At 40.8% G+C, this 24290-nt stretch overlaps 1 protein-coding gene across 1 annotated transcript in view; it reads left to right on the forward strand.

Moving 5' to 3' along the window:
* The window catches only part of FRAS1 (Fraser extracellular matrix complex subunit 1), a 692624-nt gene that overhangs the window by 608939 nt on the left and 59395 nt on the right, over positions 1-24290 (forward strand). Inside the window, exons 52-59 of the mRNA XM_073542109.1 lie at positions 184-334; positions 1846-2005; positions 11712-11880; positions 13003-13249; positions 17150-17494; positions 18474-18634; positions 22036-22183; positions 23371-23576. Of these exons, the coding sequence (XP_073398210.1) occupies positions 184-334; positions 1846-2005; positions 11712-11880; positions 13003-13249; positions 17150-17494; positions 18474-18634; positions 22036-22183; positions 23371-23576 (1587 nt within the window). The remainder of the gene's footprint in view (positions 1-183; positions 335-1845; positions 2006-11711; positions 11881-13002; positions 13250-17149; positions 17495-18473; positions 18635-22035; positions 22184-23370; positions 23577-24290) is intronic.

The raw sequence follows: 24290 nt of genomic DNA on the forward strand, positions 1-24290 counted from the left end.
ATAGAAAACAAATACAAGAGAATTAAACATCATAAGGCGATGAAAAGGGCTGAGAATAAATAATAAATGGATGTTTTTTCTGTGTTTTCTATATTTGGTGTTCTATTAATTCTACTTTTTTTCTCATTTACATAACTTCACTTGGTGTTTCATGAAAATTTGCAATATCTGGATTATTTACAGGCTTCTAATTACATTACGAAGAAAGAACTAATGACCATGGACCCAGACACAGATGACAGGCAACTCACTTATGAAGTTTTAAGCAGGCCCACACATGGCTATTTGGAAAACAAGCTAAAACCTGGGGTGTTGCTCACTTCATTTACACAAGGTATGCTTTTTTTTTATATAAACTGTTTGATCACTCTGCTTAAAAAAACGTCCATTATACTTCAGTATGAATGGTGATATTGAAAATAGTAAAATTCTTAGACCACGTTCACACGTTCAGTATTTGGTCAGTATTTTACCTCAGTATCTGTAAGCCAAAACCAGGAGTGGGTGATAAATGCAGAAGTGGTGACGTGTTTCTATTATACTTTTCCTCTGATTGTTCCACTCCTGGTTTTGGCTTACACATACTGAGGTAATATACTGATCAAATGCTGAACGTGGGAACATGGCCTTAGACTTACTAAAACTAGATTATTTAAAAACCACAATTCACTTCTTTTTTTTTTTAAGAAGCTGTTATGAAAAATGCTTTCAGAAATGCTTCTATGTTGAGTATCTAGAATTGTCAATAATAGAGATGAGCGGATTGATTAGTGGGCTTCGCTCCAGCGTCCAGGTAAGTGGTACCTTGTGCTTAGAAGGGAGGACCTTCTGATGCCCTCAACTTGGCATTTGATTTATCAGAGCTGGCGCAACGTCAGCAGAGCTTCACATCTCACAGATGATGTTGCGCCATCCCTGGCTATTCAAAAGCTGCTCTGGGGACGCTACAAGGTAATTTATTGAAATGTTGTGACGGCCATAAAAACGTTATTCTGGCGTTTTGATTTTTTTTTTTCGTTACGCCTTTTACAATTGGATTCATTTATTTATTTTTTTTCTAGAATTGTTATTTCTGAACCAGCGATGCCAAATATGCTTATTTTTTATTGTTTTATTTTCAATGGGGCAAAAGGGGGATGATTTGAACTTTTGTGTTTTTGTTTTTTTTGAGGGACTTGAATCTGCGATCATCCTATCACTTGTGCTATACATAGCAGTGCATCACGGGCCAGCGTTCACAGAAGGATCGCAATAACAGGCATCTGTAGACCCCTAGCTGACATGGCCACCCATCGGTGCCCTGCAATAACATCACGATAAGAGAACTGATCGTTCCCTGCCGGCGCATGTTAAATGCGGCTTAACTGTGTTTAACAGGTTAACAGCAATGGGTGGAGCACCACTCCCCCAGCTGCTGTTAAAGGCACATTACGGTTCATTAAGTCAGCCGTCATGTGTGGGGAAAGATGTGGGCTCAGCATGTGAGCCTGCATCAAAGGCAGGGACCTGACATTCTGGGATAAAACTGCATGAAAAGACATAGGATTTCTTTCAAACAAGTAAATGTAATGTTTTCATTGTAGAGCCTGAGACACATTTCCTAGATAGATTTTTTTTTAAATTTAATAATTCTCTTGAAATATTCTTTAACTAGAAATCTCTTAATGTAAGAGATTTCTATTACTAGATTACTAGGTCACTTACTATTCTCCACTTTTGATTTGATCAATTCTTGTAGTTTGCAGTGTTTTTAATGAACATTAACACATTTACTGTGAGTTGATAAGTTTTATCTAAATTCATATACTTTGGGGTCTGCTATTGTGATTCTTTTTCTCTTTCCAGAGGACATAAACCTGGGTTTGATACGTTACAATTTGAATGAAGCCAAGTACATGGAAACCATGGATAACTTTAAATTTCTTGTGAAAGACAGTAAGCCCAATGTGGTCAGTGACAACATGTTCCACATCCAGTGGTCACTGATCAGCTTCACACATGTTAGGTAAGTCAGTGGCTATGAAAAAAGATTAAAGGGGTTTTCTGCTCCTTTCTTTCACTTTTCCTCTAGTCGCCGTGTGGTTAAAAAAATAGGAAATGGCATATGGTATATTGACCTTGATTCCCTTTCAGTACTCCCACTAGCTGTGTCTCCCGCCAGTCTTCTCCTTCGCTTTCAGCTTGGTTGGCACCTGGAAGCTACAGCTAATCATTTCGGCCCCCCGCCTTCCCTTCGCTCTCCCCGCCTTCCGATCGCCCCCCTCCCACCCCCCCCGGTAATAACCGAGTGCCGCTATGGCTCCCGGTGTCCCGCGGTCCCGGATCATGGGCGCCGCCATATTGGAAAATGGCGGGCGCATGCGCAGTGCGCCCACCGGCTGCAATTTCCTTTCATTCATTTTGATCACTGTGATAAACTGTCACAGTGATCAAAATAGAATGAAAAGTAAATAAACCCCCCGTTTATCACCCCCATAAGCAGGAACAACTAATAAAATAAAGAAATTATTTTTATTTTTATTTTTCCATTAGGGTTAGGGTTAGGGTTGGAACGAGGGTTAGGGTTGGAACGAGGGTTAGGGTTAGGGTTGGAAAGAGGGTTAGGGTTGGAAAGAGGGTTAGGATTGGAAATAGGGTTAGGGTTGGAATTAGGGTTAGGGTTGGAATTGGGGTTAGGGTGGAATTAGGGTTAGGGTTGGAATTAGGGTTGGAATTATAGCTAGAATTAGGGTTAGGGTTAGAATTAGGGTTATGCTTGTGGTTAGGGTTGAGATTAGGGTTAGGGGTGTGTTGGGGTTAGGGTTAGGGATGTGTTGGGGTTAGGGCTGTGGTTAGGGGTGTGTTGGGGTTAGGGTTGAAGTTAGAATTGAGGGGTTTCCACTGTTTAGGCACATCAGCGGGTCTCCAAACGCGACATGGTGCAACCATTGATTCCAGCCAATTTTGCGTTCAAAAAGTCAAACTGTGCTCCCTCCCTTCCAAGCCCCGACGTGTGCCCAAACAATCGTTTACCCCAACATATGGGGTATCAGCGTACTCAGGAAAAATTGCACAACAACTTTGGGGGTCTAATTTCTCCTGGTACCCTTGGGAAAATAAAAAATTGGGGGCTAAAAAATTATTTTTGTGGAAAAATTTTTATTTTTTTATTTTCACGTCTCTGCGTTATAAACTTCTGTAAAGCATTTGGGGGTTCAAAGTGCTCACCAGGCATCTAGATAAGTTCCTTGGGGGGTCTAGTTTCCAAAATGGGGTCACTTGTTGGGGGTTTCTATTGTTTAGGCACATCAGGGGCTCTGCAAACGTAACGACGACCGCAGAACAATTCCATAAAAGTCTGCATTTCAAAATGTCACTACTTCCATTCCGAGCCCTTACGTGTGCCCAAACAATGGTTCCCCCCATATATGGCATACCAGCGTACTCAGGACAAACTGGACAACAACTTTTGGGGTCCAATTTATCCTGGTACCCTTGTGAAAATAAAAAATTGCGCACTAAAAAAAAATTTTGTGAGGAAAAAAAATATTTTTTATTTTAACTGCTCTGCTTTATAAACTTTTGTGAAGCACTTGGGGGTTCAAAGTGCTCACTATGCATCTAGATAAGTTCCCTAGGGGGTCTAGTTTCCAAAATGGGGTCATTTGTGGGGGAACTCCAATGTTTAGGTACACAGGGGCTCTCCAAACGCGACATGGTGTCCGATAACGATTGGAGCTAATTTTCCATTCAAAAAGTCAAATGTTGCTCCTTCCCTTCCGGACCCTGCCGTACGCCCAAACAGTGGTTTAGGACCACATATGAGGTATCGGTGTACTCAGGAGAAATTGCTCAACAAATTTTAGGATCCATTTTATCCTGTTGCCCATGTGAAAATGAAAAAACTTGAGGCTAAAAGAAAATTTTTGTGAAAGAAAAAAAGTACTTTTTTTTTTCAGATCAATTTGTGAAGCACCTGGGGGTTCAAAGTGATCATTATGCATCTAGATAAGTTCCTTGGGGGGTCTAGTTTCCAAAACGGGGTCACTTGTGGGGGAGCTCCAATGTTTAGGCACACAGGGGCTCTCCTAACGCGACATGGCAACCGCTAAATATTCCAGCATATTTTCCATTCAAAAAGTCAAATGGCGCTCCTTCCCTTCTGAGCCCTGCCGTGCGCCCAAACAGTGGTTTATGACCACATATGAGGTATCGGTGTACTCAGGAGAAATTGCCCAACAAATTTTAGGATCAATTTTATCCTGTTGCCCACGTTAAAATGAAAAAAATTGATGCTAAAATAAAATTTTTGTTGGAAAAATTAAAATGTCCATTTTTTCTTTCCACGTTGCTTTAGTTCCTGTGAAACACCTGAAGAGTTAATAATCTTCTTGAATGTAGTTTTGAGTACCTTGAGGGGTGCAGTTTTTAGAATGGTGTCACTTTTGGGTATTTTCTGCCATATAGACCCCTCAAAGTGACTTCAAATGTGAGGTGATCCCTAAAAAAAATGGTTTTGTAAATTTTGTTGTAAAAATGAGAAATCGCTGGTCAACTTTTAACCCTTATAACTTCCTAACAAAAAAATATTGTTTCCAAAATTGTGCTGATGTAAAGTAGGCATGTGGGAAATGTTATTTAGTAACTATTTTGTGTAATATAACTCTCTGGTTTAACAGAATAAAAATTCAAAATTTGAAAATTGTGAAATTTTCTAAATTTTCCCCAAATTTCTGATTTTTTCACAAATAAACGCAAAAATTATCGACCTAAATTTACCACTAACATGAAGCCCAATATGTCACGAAGAAACAGTCTCAGAATCGCTAGGATCCGTTGAAGCGTTCCTGAGTTATTACCTCATAAAGGGACACTGGTCAGAATTGCAAAAAATGGCCTGGTCATTAAGGTCAAAATAGGCTTGGTCATGAAGGGGTTAAAGGAGGTGCCGAAAACCCTTTAATTTCATTGTTGGAAATATATGCAATATTGAAGTTATTCTCATCTTCATAGATGGATACTGTAAAAGCAAGCACTTCTGCTTATTAAAATCTTCTAATTTGCTGCTGTTTTTAAGGTATTAACAATTTTTTCTTGCCTAGAAGACTGACCACCTCTATTGGTCAGTATTAGGAGGTAAAATCGTACTCCAGTGATCCCAGTTTCAAAACACTGCTTGTGAGTTCTATAAAAAGAGCTTGTAAGCTCTGCACATGTTCTGTTGTCTAGTAGCAATGATCGGTCTCCAAGGCAACGAACTACAGTCATGGCCAAAAGTATTGACACCCCTGCAATTCTGTCAGATAATACTCAGTTTCTTCCTGAAAATGATTGCAAACACAAATTCTTTGGTATTATTATCATCATTTAATTTGTCTTAAATGAAAAAACACAAAAAGAATTGTCCTAAAGCCAAATTGGATATAATTCCACACCAAACATAACAAAGAGGGTGGACAAAAGTATTGGCACTGTTTGAAAAATCATGTGATGCTTCTCTAATTTATGTAATTAACAGCACCTGTAACTTACCTGTGGCACCTAACAGGTGTTGGCAATAACTAAATCACACTTGCAGCCAGTTAACATGGATTAAAGTTGACTCAACCTCTGTCCTGTGTCCTTGTGTGTACTACATATTGAGCATGGAGAAAAGAAAGAAGACCAAAGAACTGTCTGAGGACTTGAGAAACCAAATTGTGAGGAAGCATGAGCAATTTCAAGGCTACAAGTCCATCTCCAAAGACCTGAATGTTCCTGTGTCTACCGTGCACAGTGTCATCAAGAAGTTTAAAGCCCATGGCACTGTGGCTAACCTCCCTAGATGTGGCCGGAAAAGAAAAATTGACAAGAGATTTCAACGCAAGATTGTGCGGATGTTGGATAAAGAACCTCCACTAACATCCAAACAAGTTCAAGCTGCCCTGCAGTCCGAGGGTACAACGGTGTCAACCCGTACAATCCGTCGGCGTCTGAATGAAAAGGGACTGTATGGTAGGAGACCCAGGAAGACTCCACTTCTTACCCCGAGACATAAAAAAGCCAGGCTGGAGTTTGCCAAAACTTACCTGAAAAAGCCTAAAACATTTTGGAAGAATGTTCTCTGGTCAGATGAGACAAAAGTAGAGCTTTTAGGGCAAAAGCATCAACATAGAGTTTACAGGAGAAAAAAGAGGCATTCAAAGAAAAGTACATGGTCCCTACAGTCAAACATGGCGGAGGTTCCCTGATGTTTTGGGGTTGCTTTGCTGCCTCTGGCACTGGACTGCTTGACCGTGTGCATGGCATTATGAAGTCTGAAGACTACCAACAAATTTTGCAGCATAATGTAGGGTCCAGTGTGAGAAAGCTGGGTCCCCCTCAGAGGTCATGGGTCTTCCAGCAGGACAATGACCCAAAACACACTTCAAAAAGCACTAGAAAATGGTTTGAGAGAAAGCACTGGAGACATCTAAGGTGGCCAGCAATGAGTCCAGACCTGAATTCCATAGAACAGGGGTCCCCAACCGCCGGTCCGCGGCCCAGCACCGGGCCGCTGCAGTGCCCTTGCCGGTCCGCGGACACAAGGGGAGCCAGGGGCGGTCAGTGGCGTAGTGGGGGCTGGGGCGGCGTGTGTAGCGGCGGCAGGGAGCGATCCAAGCAGCTCCGCTGCCTGCAAGAGGGAATAGCAGGAGCGGAGCTGCAAGGACCCGTCCAGCTTCCTGCCCACCGCCCGCGCTTCCTGTCTCTGACACAGAGAGGAGCGCGGCTGCTGTGTCAGAGCGAGGAAGCGCGGGCGGCGGGCAGGTGAGAGGAGAGAGGTGGTGTCTGTGTGTGTGTATAATGTGTGTGTGTGTGTATAATATGTGTGTGTCTGTGTGTGTGTGTGTGTGTGTGTTGGTCTGTGTTTGTGTAGCCTGGCCCTGGAGGAGATGGGGACATGAGGAGAAGGCCATGAGGGAAGTGATGGAGAGACAGCAGTGATGGGGTGAAGGGAATGATGGGGAGAGGGGAGTGATGGGGAGAAGGGAGTGATGGGGTGAAGGCAATGATGGGGAGAAGGGAGTGATGGGGTGAAGGTAATGATGGGGAGAAGGGAGTGATGGGCTGAAGGCAATGATGGGGAGAGGGGAGTGATGGGGAGAAGGGAGTGATGGGGAGAAGGGAGTGATGGGGTGAGGGGAGTGATGGGGTGAAGGCAATGATGGGGAGAAGGGAGTGATGGGGTGAAAGCAATGATGGGGAGAAGGGAGTGATGGGCTGAAGGCAATGATGGGGAGAGGGGAGTGATGGGGTGAAGGCAATGATGGGGAGAGGGGAGTGATGGGGTGAAGGCAATGATGGGGAGAGGGGAGTGATGGGGTGAAGGCAATGATGGGGAGAAGGGAGTGATGGGGAGAGGGGAGTGATGGGGTGAAGGCAATGATGGGGAGAAGGGAGTGATGGGGTGAAGGCAATGATGGTGAGAAGGGAGTGATGGGGTGAAGGCAATGATGGGGAGAGGGGAGTGATGGGGTGAAGGCAATGATGGGGAGAAGGGAGTGATGGGGTGAAGGCAATGATGGGGAGAAGGGAGTGATGGGGTGAAGGCAATGATGGTGAGAAGGGAGTGATGGGGTGAAGGCAATGATGGGGAGAAGGGAGTGATGGGGTGAAGGCAATGATGGGGAGAGGGGAGTGATGGGGTGAAGGCAATGATGGGGAGAGGGGAGTGATGGGGTGAAGGCAATGATGGGGAGAGGGGAGTGATGGGGTGAAGGCAATGATGGGGAGAAGGGAGTGATGGGCTGAAGGCAATGATGGGGAGAGGGGAGTGATGGGGTGAAGGCAATGATGGGGAGAAGGGAGTGATGGGGTGAAGGCAATGATGGGGAGAAGGGAGTGATGGGGTGAAGGCAATGATGGTGAGAAGGGAGTGATGGGGTGAAGGCAATGATGGGGAGAAGGGAGTGATGGGGTGAAGGCAATGATGGGGAGAGGGGAGTGATGGGGTGAAGGCAATGATGGTGAGAAGGGAGTGATGGGGTGAAGGCAATGATGGGGAGAAGGGAGTGATGGGGTGAAGGCAATGATGGTGAGAAGGGAGTGATGGGGTGAAGGCAATGATGGGGAGAAGGGAGTGATGGGGTGAAGGCAATGATGGGGTGAAGGCAATGATGGGGAGAGGGGATGATGGGGTGAAGGCAATGATGGGGAGAGGGGAGTGATGGGGTGAAGGCAATGATGGGGAGAGGGGAGTGATGGGGTGAAGGCAATGATGGGGAGAGGGGAGTGATGGGGTGAAGGCAATGATGGGGAGAGGGGAGTGATGGGGTGAAGGCAATGATGGGGAGAAGGGGGTGATGGAGCACTCATTCAAAACCTATGGTGAGTTGAGTCACATTATAAATGTTATTTAATTATAAGTATGCACTGCTACACTACAACCGTGTCCATAGCCCCGCCCCCTTATGACCAAAGCCCCGCCCCTGCCACACCTCCATCCACGCCCTGCCGGGCCATGGAAGAATGGTCTTGCTTGAAACCGGTCCCTGGTGCAAAAAAGGTTGGGGACCACTGCCATAGAACACCTGTGGAGAGATCTAAAAATGGCAGTTTGGAGAAGGCACCCTTCAAATATCAGGGACCTGGAGCAGTTTGCCAAAGAAGAATGGTCTAAAATTCCAGCAGAGCATTGTAAGAAACTCATTGATGGTTACCGGAAGCGGTTGGTCGCAGTTATTTTGGCTAAAGGTTGTGCAACCAAGTATTAGGCTGAGGGTGCCAATACTTTTGTCTGGCCCATTTTTGGAGTTTTGTGTGAAATGATCAATGTTTTGCTTTTTGCTTCATTCTCTTTTGTGTTTTTTCATTTAAGACAAATTAAATGAAGATAATAATACCAAAGAATTTGTGTTTGCAATCATTTTCAGGAAGAAACTGAATATTATCTGACAGAATTGCAGGGGTGTCAATACTTTTGGCCATGACTGTATAAACAAAAAAGTGTTTTAATGGAACTTTACAACTTGATTAGTGGAATGATTAGTCCAGCGGAAAACAATGCCACCATGACTAGTCACTTACTAGCATGTCACTGTCAAATTATAAAAATGACTTTAGGGTCATTTATAAAGCAAGGAGCCTCCAAAGTGGCTTGTCTGAAACTATGAAGAGTGGAGTTAAGACATGGGGGTAGTTTGGGGGACAAGGGGAAGCTGTCAGATTCCATTTAATATCCAAAACAGGTGAAAATTTGAATAAGCTGTAAATTGCAAATGTGCTTGAAGTTACAAATAGTTTCCAACAGTACCCATTTATTATTTACAGATTGAGAATTTTGATATTGACTGATCAATTCTGAGAGAGAAAGAAGCAGATTTTTCTGATAAGATATATTACATAGTTGCTTATTTTCATGCGTACTATTGATTTATAACAAAAAATAAGTAATGACTGTTACGATTTAAGTATTTTGCAACATCATAACTCATAAATATAGGTTCTTGGATCACTAAACAGTTAACAATTCACATGCTACTGATATGGCAAACCATTACTTTTTTTTCTCCTTTATGTAACTCTCCAGAATGTCCTTTACTGTCTGATAAAAACCTTGCATCGTAAAACTCACAATGTGTTTTGAGACTTTCATCTGTCAGCTGTCAAATAGATAAGACAAGATGCAGAGAAGAAAATAGCAATTTAATAGAAATGTTTGTTTTATCCTTTAGTATGGCCTGTACTGTTTAGAGCTTGCTTCCTCGGATTGTACTATGAATTTATCAGAATGTGTTAGCCAGGGAGTTTTGTGGGCCTTTTTCCACTATGGAATACGTTCCATTCACTGTAAAGGAGTTGTGCCAAAAACAAAAGTACATGGTAATCAACAAATCATGGAATAAAAATAAACTCTACAATTGGATGTGTTAAAACAAATGTGTTCCTGTCCCGAAAAAATCTTATAAATGTGCCCCTGTGTAATGACTGTGTCCGACCATGCAGGAACATGGCCAGATGTACTACATTTCCTGGCCAGGGGAGTAAGCAAAGGAAAGGAGAGGATACAGACAGAACATCATGGGATCTCAGCTGATTCTTTCTTTGAAGACATTGCTTAACTCCTTAACGACCAGGGGTATTTTTGGTTTTGCATTTTCATTTTTCCCTCCCCTTCTTTCCAGAGCCATAACTTTTTTATTTTTCCGTCAATATGGCCATGTGGGGGCTTGATTTTGCGGAACAAGTTGTACTTTTGAACCACACCATTGGTTTTACCATGTCGTGTACTACAAAACGGGAAAAAAGTTCCAAGTGCAATGAAATTGCAAAAAAAGTGCAACCCCACACTTGTTTTCTGTTTGGCTTTTTTGCTAGGTTCATTAATTGCTAAAACTGACCTGGCATTATGATTCTTCAGGTCATTGCAAGTTCATAAACACCAAGCATGTCTAGGTTCTTTTTTATCTAAGTGGTGAAAAAAAATTCCAAAGTTTGTTAAAAAAAAATAAATTGCGCCATCTTCTGAGACCCGTAGCGTCTCCATTTTCCGTGATCTGGGGTTGGGTGAGGGCTTATTTTTTGCGCGCCGAGCTGACGTTTTTAATGATACCACATTTGTGCAGATACATTCTTTTGAATGCCAGTTACTGCATTTTAATGCAATGTCACGGCGACCAAAAAAACGTAATTCTGGCGCTTTGATTTTTTTTACTGCTACGCCGTTTAGCGGTCAGGTTAATCCTTTTTTTTATTGATCGGGCGATTCTGAACGCGGCGATACCTAATATGTGTTTGTTTGATTTTTTTATTGTTTTGAATGGGCAAAAGGGGGTGAGTTGAACTTAAATTTTTTTTTATTTTTTTATATTTTTAAAAACTTTTTTTCTACTTTTGGCATGCTTCAATATCCTCCATGGGAGGCTAGAAGCTGCCATAGCTCGTTCGGCTCTACTACATATAGGCGATGCTCAGATCGCCTATGTGTAGCAGAAATACAGCATTGCTATGAGCGCCGACCACCAGGTGGCACTCATAGCAATCAGGCATCAACAACCACAGGGGTCTCCAGGAGACCTGGTTGTTATGCCAACGCATCGTTGACCCCCGATCACATGACGGGTGTCAACGATGCGCACATTTCTGGCCGCATGGCCGGAAGTGCTGGCTTAATGCCGCTTGTCAGCGTTTGACAGCGGCGTTTAACTAGTTAATAGGCGCAGGTGGATCACGATTCAAAACAGCTGACATGTCACAGCTTTGATGCGGGCTCACCGCCAGAGCCCACATCAAAGCAGGGGAGACGTCCAGTGGCGAGCGATGTCCGTCATTGGACGTTAAGGGGTTAAAAACAGGACTTGTCTGTTTATTCACTTTTGCTTCCTCCTCTGCTCAGGAGATGTGGTATGCTCAGACCATGATCCTGCGCGGTCAGACACGGCCATTAAACAGTACACAGCAGGGACACATTTATAAGATTATCTCAGCACAGTAAAGAAATCTTTTACAATATAAAACGCATCCAATTGTGGAGTTTATTTTTTCTCCAAGTACTGTTAATTAAAATATACTGTTGTTCGTGGCACCCACGCCTTCACTGTAGTGTGTGCACTACGTACTAATAAATCATAGAATCATACAATGGTAGAGTGACCTCCTAGGTCATCTGGTCCAACCCCCTGCTCAAAGCAGGATTCACTAAATCTATCATTCACTAAATACTTCAATTTTTTTCTTCGAGTGTGTCAATATTGTTGATTATTTTTTATTCAAAGTTACAACGTAAGCGAAAAAGCAGGATCCATAAGTGTAACCGTAAAAAGGACAGGAAATCTTAATCAGTATGCAATAGTCTTATGCCGGACAGAACAGGGAACTGCCACATCAAGCTCAAGTGTGGGCTCCAGACCAGGACAGCAGGACTATGTGGAATATGCAGGCCAGGTAAATATATTCACAGCTTACTTTCATTTTAATTATCATGTAATTTATTTATGCTAATTTTTCACATTGTATTTCTGTATAAGTTTCACAACTCCCAATTTTATGATGCAGCATAGACATAGGGGCAGATGGAGTTAGCCAGCAGTTTATCATTTAAAGGTAACCTGCCATGGCAGCATGGCAACCGGGAAGAAATGAGCCGCTTGTTGTCACTCATAGGGGCATGCACAACGTGGTTGCAATCTTTGCGCCGTATATAGTGAGGGCTGGCTATAATCACTCGTCTGACACTTTAATCAAAGTGCTGGGGAGCAATTACAGCCACTGCTCGCAGTATAGTTGACAGCGACTATAACTGCTCTGAGCACGGCCCCTATGAAAGTGAGCTGCTCCAAATAGGCTGTAAGTTAATTTCCTCCCGGTAGCCAAACATTCAGTAAGGTGGCCAGGCAACATTTTAATGCTCTTTGTCTGCAGATAAACCCGATATCTGCAAGTAAATAGCTTTTTTGCACATGACAGGTTCTCTTTAAATCTATCCCTATGCAGGGGGATTAATGTTAGCATAGAGAAATACATTAAGCACAGACATTTGAATCTTTTACAAAACTAAAAATTGTTTTCAAGACTGGACACTCCTAATTTAAGCCATTATTATATAGTTTTGCTATTTCACAAATTACACTTTTGATTAAACTAGTCAAATAACGAATGAAGCAATGTAAGGTTTGTCCTCTGCCGTTCCCCAGTGTACTCCGTTATTGGTTTTGATCTCTTTGTGATGGCTAGAACACTTTTTACAGCAGACTTTACAGCATTTTACTCTGACATTTGACATGCAGTATACAGTTCTAACACAATGCACTTTTCTGCTTAGCGTGCAAAACATTAGTGTTTTATTCTATTCTGTTATTTTCTTTTCAGTAAACATCTAGTAAACTGACGAGAAAAGTAATAGATTTTGTGTGGGTGTAATTACAGTACTTAGCACTCCCAGAAAATTACTGTAACAGTTAATAAACTGGAATGAATGGCTTAAAATGACATTTCATTATTAAAACTTGAATTTTATGAGAAAGCTGTAGCATGTGTATAAACATATGCCCTATGTAAATGTATCAGGTGCAGTTTGATGAGCGAGAAGACAGTAAAGCCTGTACCATCATCATTAATGATGACCAGGTATACGAGAATATTGAACATTTCGTGGTGGAGCTAAGCATGCCAGCCTATGCCCTTCTGGGCCAGATCACCAAGGCCACGGTTAATATTAATGACACAGAAGATGAGCCCACTTTGCAGTTTGATAAGAAGATCTACCGTGCTAACGAGAGTGCCGATGTCCTGTCTGTCCCTATTGAAAGAAAAGGTATGTTACATCGTTTCATTATCCTAGGTGATGTGATAGTAAGGCCAAATGTAAAATTCTAGAACCACACATTCAATTTTATTTTGTTTACTTTCAAAACTGCTGTCAGTGAAGCCTTTTTTTTAGACCAGTTTCACAAAATTAAGCAGAACTGATACTAGTTTTAGGCACAAGGCCCTACACATTGAATAGGGATGTGCTCTTCAGCTGCATTCAATGTATTAACAGCTAATCGTCAGGGGTGCCTGGGGTTGGACCCATCTGATATTGATGGTCTATCGTAAGGATAGGTCATCATTATTATATGCCAAGACAGACCCCAGACCAGACCCCTAATATTAATTCAGACCCCAGACCAAAAAAAAAAGAATGCTTGAGTATAACTTCCATGTGCCATTGCATACGATGTCATGACATTGGTGTTGTGTGCTGATTTTCGATTGTAGCTATTCTAGATGGATTGCCCTCCATTACTGCATTTATAAATAATAAGCGTTTATCTATACAAGAACCTGGTCTCAAGCTATTTAGGAGCCAGGTGTCTGTTGTTTGGATTGGGAAGAAGTTTTGGCAGTGAACTGGCAAGAGGATAGAGAGACTTTTAAGGAACCAGTCTTTGATTGACTAGTTCAGATGCCTATGAGCTGGAATAGCAGAACTTGTGTAATGAAGTTTATAGGTTGATGGTTTTAAATGGGCATAGATTTATGGAGTCTGGTGTTTTTCGTATGCCAATTTTAATGAGAGATATGCTGGTGTAAGATACACTGAATTCATTAAGAGTCCCATGCCACTTAATAAATTAAGTGCAACTTATCAATGACGATAGCCTCTCCAGAAATATTACTCCACTGCGGGACTGGAGTAACATTTCCAGTGTAACAAACACTGCCAATTTGACGGGCAGGTGAAGCTATACTGTGGCGTCTTCTCAGGCCCCACCCATTTTGGCACATCTAATTGAATCTAGCTTGAAAATACCAAAGATTACCACATTTTGCAAAACTTTGCATTGCTAAAAAAAAATGTTGCAACTATGTAACATAGTTTTCTGGCATGGCCATTTTCATGTTTTGGCCCCTTTGTGTTATTTGGTGATCTTGCCCGGGATTTGTATGTAAGCTTAGACTCCGGGTGACAGTCAGGTCTACATGGCCTGGATAACTGGTACCTAACTATATGCTCATAACTGAATTCAGATTGCGGTCCACCAGCTAAATGTCATAGATTTATGGGGGGTAAGGAAGCATATGTTGCAAAGTCGACTTAGTTTTCATGTTACCAAGTTTGTAAACAGAGTAAATATATTTTTTAGGGACATAACATTGAAATATAGCAGGCATAGTTAATATCTCGTTTCGGTGTCAGCACATTATAAGAATATAGGCACGGATATACTGCCAGAAACTGATGATCCAGCATAACTGCAGTACATATTGGTCTATTACATCTTGAAATAGCTATATGATTTGAAATACCTTAAAAAAAAATGTATACTTGAGAAAGATAATTTCTTCCCCTCTCCTGTGCCAGCGGGCTCTGAAACGATCAGAATTCTGTGTCATGTCAATTATAGAAACCAATGATGCAGTCATATATTTTCCATAACGACCATATTACATTCATTATTACACACCTAAATGACTTAGAATTCCTAAATGAAGTTCTCTCACATTTACAATTTAATTACTGCTGCTTCACTTTGCTGCAAGAATGTGAAAAATATTATTAGGTCACCATCAGCACTTTCCACTGCTATAATGATATTTTTCATAGAGCGTTTTGTCCAAGTTATACTACGTAGCGGCAGGATCACCAGTGTCCTTACATAATTAGAGCTTAATTCAGTTCCGAATGCTCTCCTACTGACTGTGAACAATGGCAATTATCTACTTATCCCTCTAAAAATGATGCTAAAAAGTAGCATGTCATGGTAGATTTTTCTCAAGATTGCACTCAACACAAGAGCAATGCTTACTTCAAGGGAGTCTGTCATGTTGTACATGTAGCCAGACCTGTGGACAGCAGAAAGGAGAAATGGAGAAGAATGATACTTAGGTTTGTTGGAAATGACTCAGCATAGCTTATATTTTATTCATTGACATTCATGGTGTTTGTATACATAGGAGTTCAGTGGGCGGTCGTACGAGTGGTTGACAGCCATCTCTGCATGTACCGTCATAGTGAAGACTAGTAGGACCGCCCACCGGACTCCTATACATACAAACACCAGAGAATTCAATGAATAAAATACAAGGTATACCATAAAAATGGATACTAATCTGATAAGCTCCTCCTGCTCTATAACATCCTGCTTGAAGATATCATTTTCTACATGACAGGTTCCTTTTAAAGTTAAGAATTGCTTAGATTTAAAAAAAAAAAATCTTTTGTAGAGCCCTAAAACTTTATTTCTAAGTCCAAAAAATATTGACAAGTGTGTATGAGGGTGGCATGATAGGGTTTCTGCTGTAATAACCCCGAATTACTCTTTTTACACAATTGTAAGACTTCATAGTAGTCAGTCTGTACATCAAGTCAGTTTCTCTCTACACAGATCATATATGCATTGTAAATGCTATGTAGACAACTTGATATTACAGAATTCACCAAACAAAGCAGGAATGGTGTCACGTTCACAATTCTCTGGAACTTCCATTAAAGTTTGGAGACAATGGAGACTCCACAATTTCGCATTCTGTTGAACTCACATCAATAAACGACTTTGTGATTGCTTTGGCTGTGTTGCGTATTTGTCTGATTTTCTATTATCCGTATCGCAGGGACTGTCACATCTAATGGAAATACCTAAATAGAAGCAGCCCGATGCCGCGACCCATTACAGATATCTGCGCTGCTGCTAGCTGAGACCCTTTTAATTTAACAATGCGCTTTGGTCTTAGAAAGTAATATCCGGCGCTTGAAACACTACTTTATATTTTCGTCTTTCGCTTTTGTTATGATTTCTTTCTATGCAATTTCTTTTAGGTCCTTGTAGCTTCTTATCTGGACTTGCTTCTAAATTACTTTGGATTCTTGTGTTTTTCTTTTCTTCACATTTGTTTCCACCCATACAGGATGTATTGGGAAGGAGAAGTTTTAATTTAAAAGTTAGTTATATATCAGTATATTATGGGTCACTTTTAGGTGTTCGTCTGATAGGAAAATAATATTCACAACAGAATATTAAAGGAAACCAGTCACAAGGTTTGGCCGATATGAGATACGGTCACTGCCTTTCAGGTCTTATCTACAGCATTCTATAATGCTGTAGATAAGCCCCCGTTCCGACCTGCAAGAGAAGAAAAATAAGTTTTATTATACTCACCCGGGGGGGCGGTCCGGTCCTAGGGGTGTCTTAGGTTTTGGTCTGGTGCCTCCCATCTTCTTGCGATGCCGCCCTCCTGCTTGCTTCATAGCTCCCGGCATCGCGGTCCTACGCAGGCGTGCTTATCTGTCCTGTTGAGAGCAGAACAAAGTACTGCAGTGCGCAGGCGTTGGGCATCTCTCGCCTTTCCCAGCGCCTGCACACTGCAGGACTTTCCTCTGCCTTCAACAGGGCAGACAAGTACGCTTGCGCAGGAGCACCATCCTGGGGAGCTATGAAGCAAGCGGGAGGGCGGCATCTCAAGGAGATGGAAGGCGCCGGACCAGGACCTGCGACATCCATATTTTTCTTCTATTGCAGGTCGGATAGGAGGCTTATCTACAGCATTATAGAATGCTGTATATCAGCCCTGAAAGGCAGTGGCCATAACTTGTATCGGCCAAACCTGGTGACAGGTTCCCTTTAAATTGTCAATATGTGGGCAGATTTACATATTGGATGTAAACTCTGTAATATTGGAGTAGACTTAATAATTGCAATTAATAACATAAATTAAATTCCTTTTTTAACAGGTGATCCAGGTAGCATTGTTTCTACTATCTGCTACACAGTCCCCAAATCGGCTAAAGGCAGTAGTCTTTATGCATTGGAGTCAGGGTCTGACTTTAAGTCCAGGGGAATGACTAATGAAAATCGTGTCATTTTTGGACCTGGAATTACCATGTCCACATGTGACATTAAAGTAATAGATGACAGTGAATATGAAGATGAGGAAGAATTTGAGATCGCCCTTGCTGACACTTCAGAGAATGCTAGACTTGGAAGCATTGCAACTGCTAAGGTGGTTATTGAAGGACCCAATGATGCTTCAACAGTCTTCTTGGGCAATGGCACCTTCTCTGTCAGCGAAGATGCAGGTATTAATGAGCCATAATTCATAGTACGTGTTCTGAAAGTTTTGCTCATTTAGACGTTTCTAGTAATATAAGTAGTGTTGTTTTAGAAGTGTATTTTGAGACATGTTTATAATTTACATCTATCTTTCTTATCCTTCCATATGTGTTATGGTTTCTGAATTAGAAAAAAAAGGAATTAGTTAATACTACACCCATATATAGAGAAGATACCATGGCACGTTCAGAATGCAGAAAAAGGTTATATTTCATGTCAGCAAGTCTGTGCATGAAGGCAAACGTTAACATTTCGTTCAATAGAGATTGATTACGGCCAATAGATGAGACACATAGGTGCGTGCTGGAAACATGATTTGTATAGTAAAAGTACTGACGTAATACAAAAATATGCAGCAACTGAGCACATATGGAGTGGGGTCCATCCACAAGTTTGTTTTACAGTCGGTGATACTAAAGGGTACTTATCATTTGAAATTAATTTTGATATGTTTTATAGACTTAAATGTGCTGACAATCAGTGGATGTCTGCATCCTGAGAACCCCACCGATTGCTCAAAACACTACTCTCTTAATTTTGCAAGCAGCAGGGCTCAACTCCTGAATGATCAAGTGCATGCGTAGTGTATGAACCCACAGACTTGCTATTGATCCCATACACTACTTAGTCAGTGCCCCTCCCCCCATGATGGTTATCCTTTAAATGTAGCAGTTAATTTTTCATGAAATATTGTTAAGACCGGTCTATCCCCCATCTGGTTTATTAGATAACCATATAACCAAGTACACAACCTAGGCAGAGCTTAATTGTTTTTTAACATATTCTTACCTGCAAAGAAGAACAGATACATAGTTAATAATTATATATTGTATACTTTGATTACGCACATGTCTGTTACATTATTTGCTATGTTATTAGACCGCTATTCAGTCATATACTTGACGAGACTTTACGTATATCCTAATATATTCAACTGTCCAACAGGATCTGTAGAGATACCAGTGATGCGTAGCGGACCAGACCTCTCTGTACCAACATCTGTTTGGTGTGCCACACGCCCTTCAGATCCACCTTCTGCTACACCTGGAATTGACTACATACCAAGCTCCAAAAAAATAGAATTTAGACCTGGTAAAACCATAGAGGCAAGTTACGACATGATTGTTTTTTAGTACTAGACATTATGCTTTGTGTATTGTGATAGTGTAGTAGTCCTGACATGCCAGGGTAGAAAATAGCTCACTCGCTTTTCACCAAAGTTAGTGTGACCCTTAGAATTATTCCAATGGTAGACATCTGTCCTCACTTTGAAGAAATGGAAAGAGGTAGAAAAAGTGGTGAACGTTTTGTGTTGAGAATACTAGGACAAGCTGGTTTTATCTTTGCTTCTAATCTGCCATCCTCTGTTCATTCCCCGTATTCTTTGCTATAAGACATTTCCGAATTCTCTCCAAGCTGATAGGACAACAGCCCCAATATCCAACAGAAAGAATGCACCTGTATAGTGTGGTATATTGTAACCGTAAGTAAGGCTTTCATTAGCCGAAACGTATAGGTTAGCTACTTGGCTGCAGGATGATGTGAACAATCACACATTTTTAATGTGAATCAATAAACGTGGCTTTTACTTACCTTTCCTACACGGTCCCAATGGAATCATCTATTTCCACCTCTATATTGTAGGTGTCATTGATGGTGCTGCAACTTGACCTTGCTCTAGTCTAGGTAGTTGTGCCTAGCCCTTTGCAGACCGTTTTATAGTGAGATGTCCTATCTCACTCAATAGTTGGTTAACTAAGCTCTCTATATATAACTGTTTCACAAGTCTGTGCCTTTCTTTGTCTTAAATTTGTGTAGTACACCCATTACCACTACAAAACGCAGCTAATTCAGCTAATGTAAAGGAGTGAGCCTGGAGTTTGAGTATCCGCTACAAATCATTCGCCACCTAGCAAACCTTCATTTTATGGGAACATTTTTGCAGACCTCTAAAGGCTTTCTTCATTTTATAACTCTGTGCCATCCTTAATTAAACTGTCCATAATCCTCCTTATTATTCCAATTAAAATGCTGTAAATGTGGTCAAGAAAATACTGGGCCTCTTAGTGTAAAATTAGCAAATTTCAATTTAGCTTTACTACAGCTACATTTATATTTTTATCTATAAATATATATTTTACAGTGTAGTAGAAGAGCAGATAAATCCAATTTATTTCCTACTACTATGTAATGCAGGTTTACGATGTTATGAAACCTTGTTAATGACTGGAGTATCTTCTAAGTTGGTTAATATATAAAGTGCCTTTCCATCAGCTTATATCTATGTTCCAGCTAACCTAATCTAACACTGGTAACATTTTCTGCTTGCTCTGCATACATTATTAGTACTATGAGACCACCACCCCATTAAAGAAATATTGTGCCCCAGAAAAATATAAACTTTACCTTTATGTACTCATGAATTAGCAGTTTGTGCTTTTCCAGCTTTCAAATTTCATATAATGCAGGTTGTGTAGAACCAGGGGTGACCCAGTCGCCCTTCGTTTTCTGCACCTTCCTCCATCTCCTCTAGTTTCTTCCAAAATGATCCCTGTGTGTCTTCTATTTCTACATTGAATAGTACAGTTCCCATATGACAGACCACTTGCACTCTTTGATGTAGCAATACATGCCTTTCCTTTTTAATATTTTCATTAATTTCAACGGAAGACAATAGCTTTAAATTGTGAGGCCTATAGTGGGTTCGGAAAGTATTCCGACCTCTTTAAATTTTTCACTTTGTTTCATTGCAGCCATTTGGTAAATTCAAAAAAAGTTCATTTTTTTTCTCATTATTGTACACTCTGCACCTCATCTTGACTGAAAAAAAAAACAAAAATGTAGAATTTTTTGCAAATTTATTAAAAAAGAAAAACTGAAATATCACATGGTCATAAGTATTCAGACCCTTTGCTCAGTATTGAGTAGAAGCACCTTTTGAGCTAGAACAGCCATGAGTCGTCTTGTGAATCATGCAACAAGTTTTTCACACCTGGGTTTGGGGATCCTCTGCTTTTCTTCCTTGAAGATCCTCTCCAGTTCCGTCAGGTTGGATGGTGAACTTTGATGGACAGCTATTTTCAGGACTCTTTCTACATTTCTGGGGGGTTTTTTTCAGTCGAGATCAGGTGCAGAGTGTAGATTAATGAGAAAAAAATGAACTTTTTTGAATTTACCAAATGGCGGTAATGAAACAGTGAAACATTTAAGGGGTCTGAATACTTTACGCACCCACTGTAGGTCCCAGACGCAAATTCTAGATTTATCTTATAGTTTAAAAATCTAACTTTTACGATAAGTATACTTATATGATTGCTAGGGTTCATAAATTCCATATGTACTATTCTTAGTACATATTTTACCTTGGGTGAAATACAGTCATATGTAAAAGTTTGGGCACCCCTATTAATGTTAACCTTTTTTCTTTATAACAATTTTGGTTTTTGCAACAGGTATTTCAGTTTCATATATCTAATAACTGATGGACTCAGTTATATGGTGTCACTGTGCATCGGTCAACAATACAGCGCATGCATAACGCCTTTTTGTATGACCAAACAACTCAATCTTTGTTTCATCAGTTCACAGGACCTTCTTCCAAAATGTAACTGGCTTGTCCAAATGTGCTTTTGCATACCTCAGGCGACTCTGTTTGTGGCGTGCTTGCAGAAACGGCTTCTTTCGCATCACTCTCCCATACAGCTTCTCCTTGTGCAAAGTGCGCTGTATTGTTGACCGATGCACAGTGACACCATCTGCAGCAAGATGATGCTGCAGGTCTTTGGAGGTGGTCTGTGGATTGTCCTTGACTGTTCTCACCATTCTTCTTCTCTGCCTTTCTGATATTTTTCTTGGCCTGCCACTTCTGGGCTTAACAAGAACTGTACCTGTGTTCTTCCATTTCCTTACTATGTTCCTCACAGTGGAAACTGACTGGTTAAATCTCTGAGACAACTTTTTGTATCCTTCCCCTGAAAAGCTATGTTGAATAATCTTTGTTTTCAGATCATTTGAGAGTTGTTTTGAGGAGCCCATGATGCAACTCTTCATAGGAGAATCAAATAGGAGAACTACTTGCAAGTGGCCACTTTAAATACCTTTTCTCATGATTTGATACACCTGGCTATGAAGATCAAAGCTCAATGAGGTTACAAAACCAATTTAGTGCTTCAGGAAGTCAGTAAAAAGTAGTTAGGAGTGTTCAAATCAAGAAAATGATAAGGGTGCCCATACTTTTGCACCGGTCAAATTTTGTTTAAATGCAGATTGCACATTTTCTGTTAGTACAATAAACCTCATTTGAATCCAGAAATATAACTGAGTCCATCAGTTATTAGATATATGAAACTGAAATACCTGTTGCAAAAACCAAAATTGTTATAAAGAAAAAAGGTTAACACTAATAGGGGTGCCCAAACTTTTACATATGACTGTATATCTCAGGTTCAATTGATGTATGAAATAAACAAGATTTTTATCTAACGGGTTATTTGGTTGCATCTTACAGCTCTGTACCCTGTCCATACTTGATGATACGCAGCACCCAGTCATCGAGGGATTGGAGACCTTTGTGGTGTTCCTCAGCTCTGCACAAGGGGCTGAACTCACCAAACCTTTTCAAGCAACAGTGGCCATAAATGATACCTATCAAGATGGTGAGAGAACCTCTGCTGACCATACAAGGATATAGAAATAAGCCTTTCAGAAGGGACACTCATTTTATGTTACAGATGTGTCTAACCTTGACCTTTTTTGGATTGCAAAGTTATGCAATTTGCCTTGATATCAATCTAATCATTTGGCATCCAGTAAAAATAAATCTAAAAGTTACAAGAATTTTATTTTAATCAAGTTAACCTATCAGTGATGGATGACAAAAGGATGGGATCCTTCATAGCCATCCAGTAAAAAAAAAATAGATACATTAAATATATATATATAGATAATTTTTTTTTTGTTTTACATGGGAGCCTAAAGGTGATGGAAAGCTCACAGATGATATCCATCAGTTTTTATGAATGTTTACCGTCTTGGGATATGTTTCGTTTAGAGACAAGTTAAGGAAAGACACATCTGAATGAGACTGAATCTGGCATACTAAAACTATTGGGGCTAGTAATGAGCGAATGAATGTGCTCAGATAAGGTGTTACCCGAGCCTGTTCATGTGCTAACCCAGTGTCTTCGGTGTAGTCGAAAAATTTGTTCGAGGTCATGAGGCTGTTCGACAGCCACACACATGCAGGGATTGCTTAACAAACAGGCAGTCCCTGTATGTGTTGTAGATTTCGAACGCCCGAGAGACATGCAGGCGTGGTGTCATATTTTTCGGGCACTCTGAGGTTGCTCGGATAACACCTTATCTGAGCACGCTCGCTCATCACTAATTGGGACACACACCTATAAAATGCTCTTTGACACTTTTTGGCTTTGAAAATATTTGGTTTTGAAGAATAAAAAGCCATATGACTTTCTTTACATTTGTGAAGACATTATAAATACAAAATACACATGCACAACACCTAAATGAGTGCCCTGCTAGTGTAAAAAGCGCCATGCCGTATGCAAATGAGTACGTATTGACGCATTTTAGTCACGTGAAAAATTGGGCAGCTATTGGGTGGGTGTTTCTCTTATCTTCTATGGGCACAGATCTTCCTTTTTCCTTAAATCTTAATCTCTAACTGCCTTGCTCGCAGTAAAATAAAATTGGGAAAGAAAACACCATCTGTTCAGCGCAAACAAATACGTCTCAGATAAATCTGTGAAACATTTCATTTCATGTAATCTTCTGTTCTTTTGAAATATTGCACTGTTTAATATTTCCTTCGGTTTCCCTCTAGTTCCCAGCATGCAGTTTGGTAAAGACATATTCACAGTAAAGGAGAAGGATGGATTGCTCCATGTTCCTGTCATACGTACCGGAGATTTAAGTTATGAGTCTTCAGTACGTTGTTACACACAGTCTCAATCTGCTCAAGTGATGGATGACTTTGAAGAAAGAAGAAATTCTGATGATTCCCGTGTTATATTTTTGAAAGGGGAAAAAGTAGGTTTCTTTATTGGTTATGTTTATGTAAAGGATGTTACGAAAGGGAGAGGTAACTTTTGGGCAGCTGGTATAATGTATTTAAAAAAAAAAACTAGTAGAATTAAGACCAGTCCTATTGTCAGATACACAGCTTGCATTTTTCTAGGACAGTTAGAGTGAATGTTGGTGCAATATTCAGCAACAAAATTCATGAAAAATGGCTGAAAAAGCCTGAATTGCTGCTCATATGCCATGTTTTGTTTTTCTGTGATCAGCCTCATTCAGCCTGTGTGCAGACCCAATTCTGCAGAAATATCCTGAGATTCTGCTGCGGATTCTAGAAAAAAGATGCATCAAATTTAATCTGGGGATAAGCATTTCACAAATTCTCAACCAATACACGATTCCCAATGTATCTACTAGGGCTACTTTCACACTTCAGTTGTTCGACGTCAGTCACAATCCGTCGCAGTTTGTGAAAAACTGATTCGACGGATCCGTTTTTTTGCCGAATCCGACTGCCCTACCTGGCAGATTTATATACATTTGAGGTAATTGGATTGGAGCATGCTCAGTTTAAAAAAACGGAATCCGTCGCTGGATTCCGTCATTTCATGGACAGCGACGGATCCGGCGCCCATAGGCTTCCATTCTAGCTGCCTGACTTTTCGACGGAGACAAAAAAACGTTACAAACAATTACCGACAGATCCGGCGAACGACGAATGAAACG

This window comes from Dendrobates tinctorius, unplaced genomic scaffold (genome assembly GCF_039654945.1).
Source record: "Dendrobates tinctorius isolate UK_male_01 unplaced genomic scaffold, ASM3965494v1 ptg000011l, whole genome shotgun sequence".
Classification (NCBI taxonomy): Eukaryota; Metazoa; Chordata; class Amphibia; order Anura; family Dendrobatidae; genus Dendrobates; species Dendrobates tinctorius.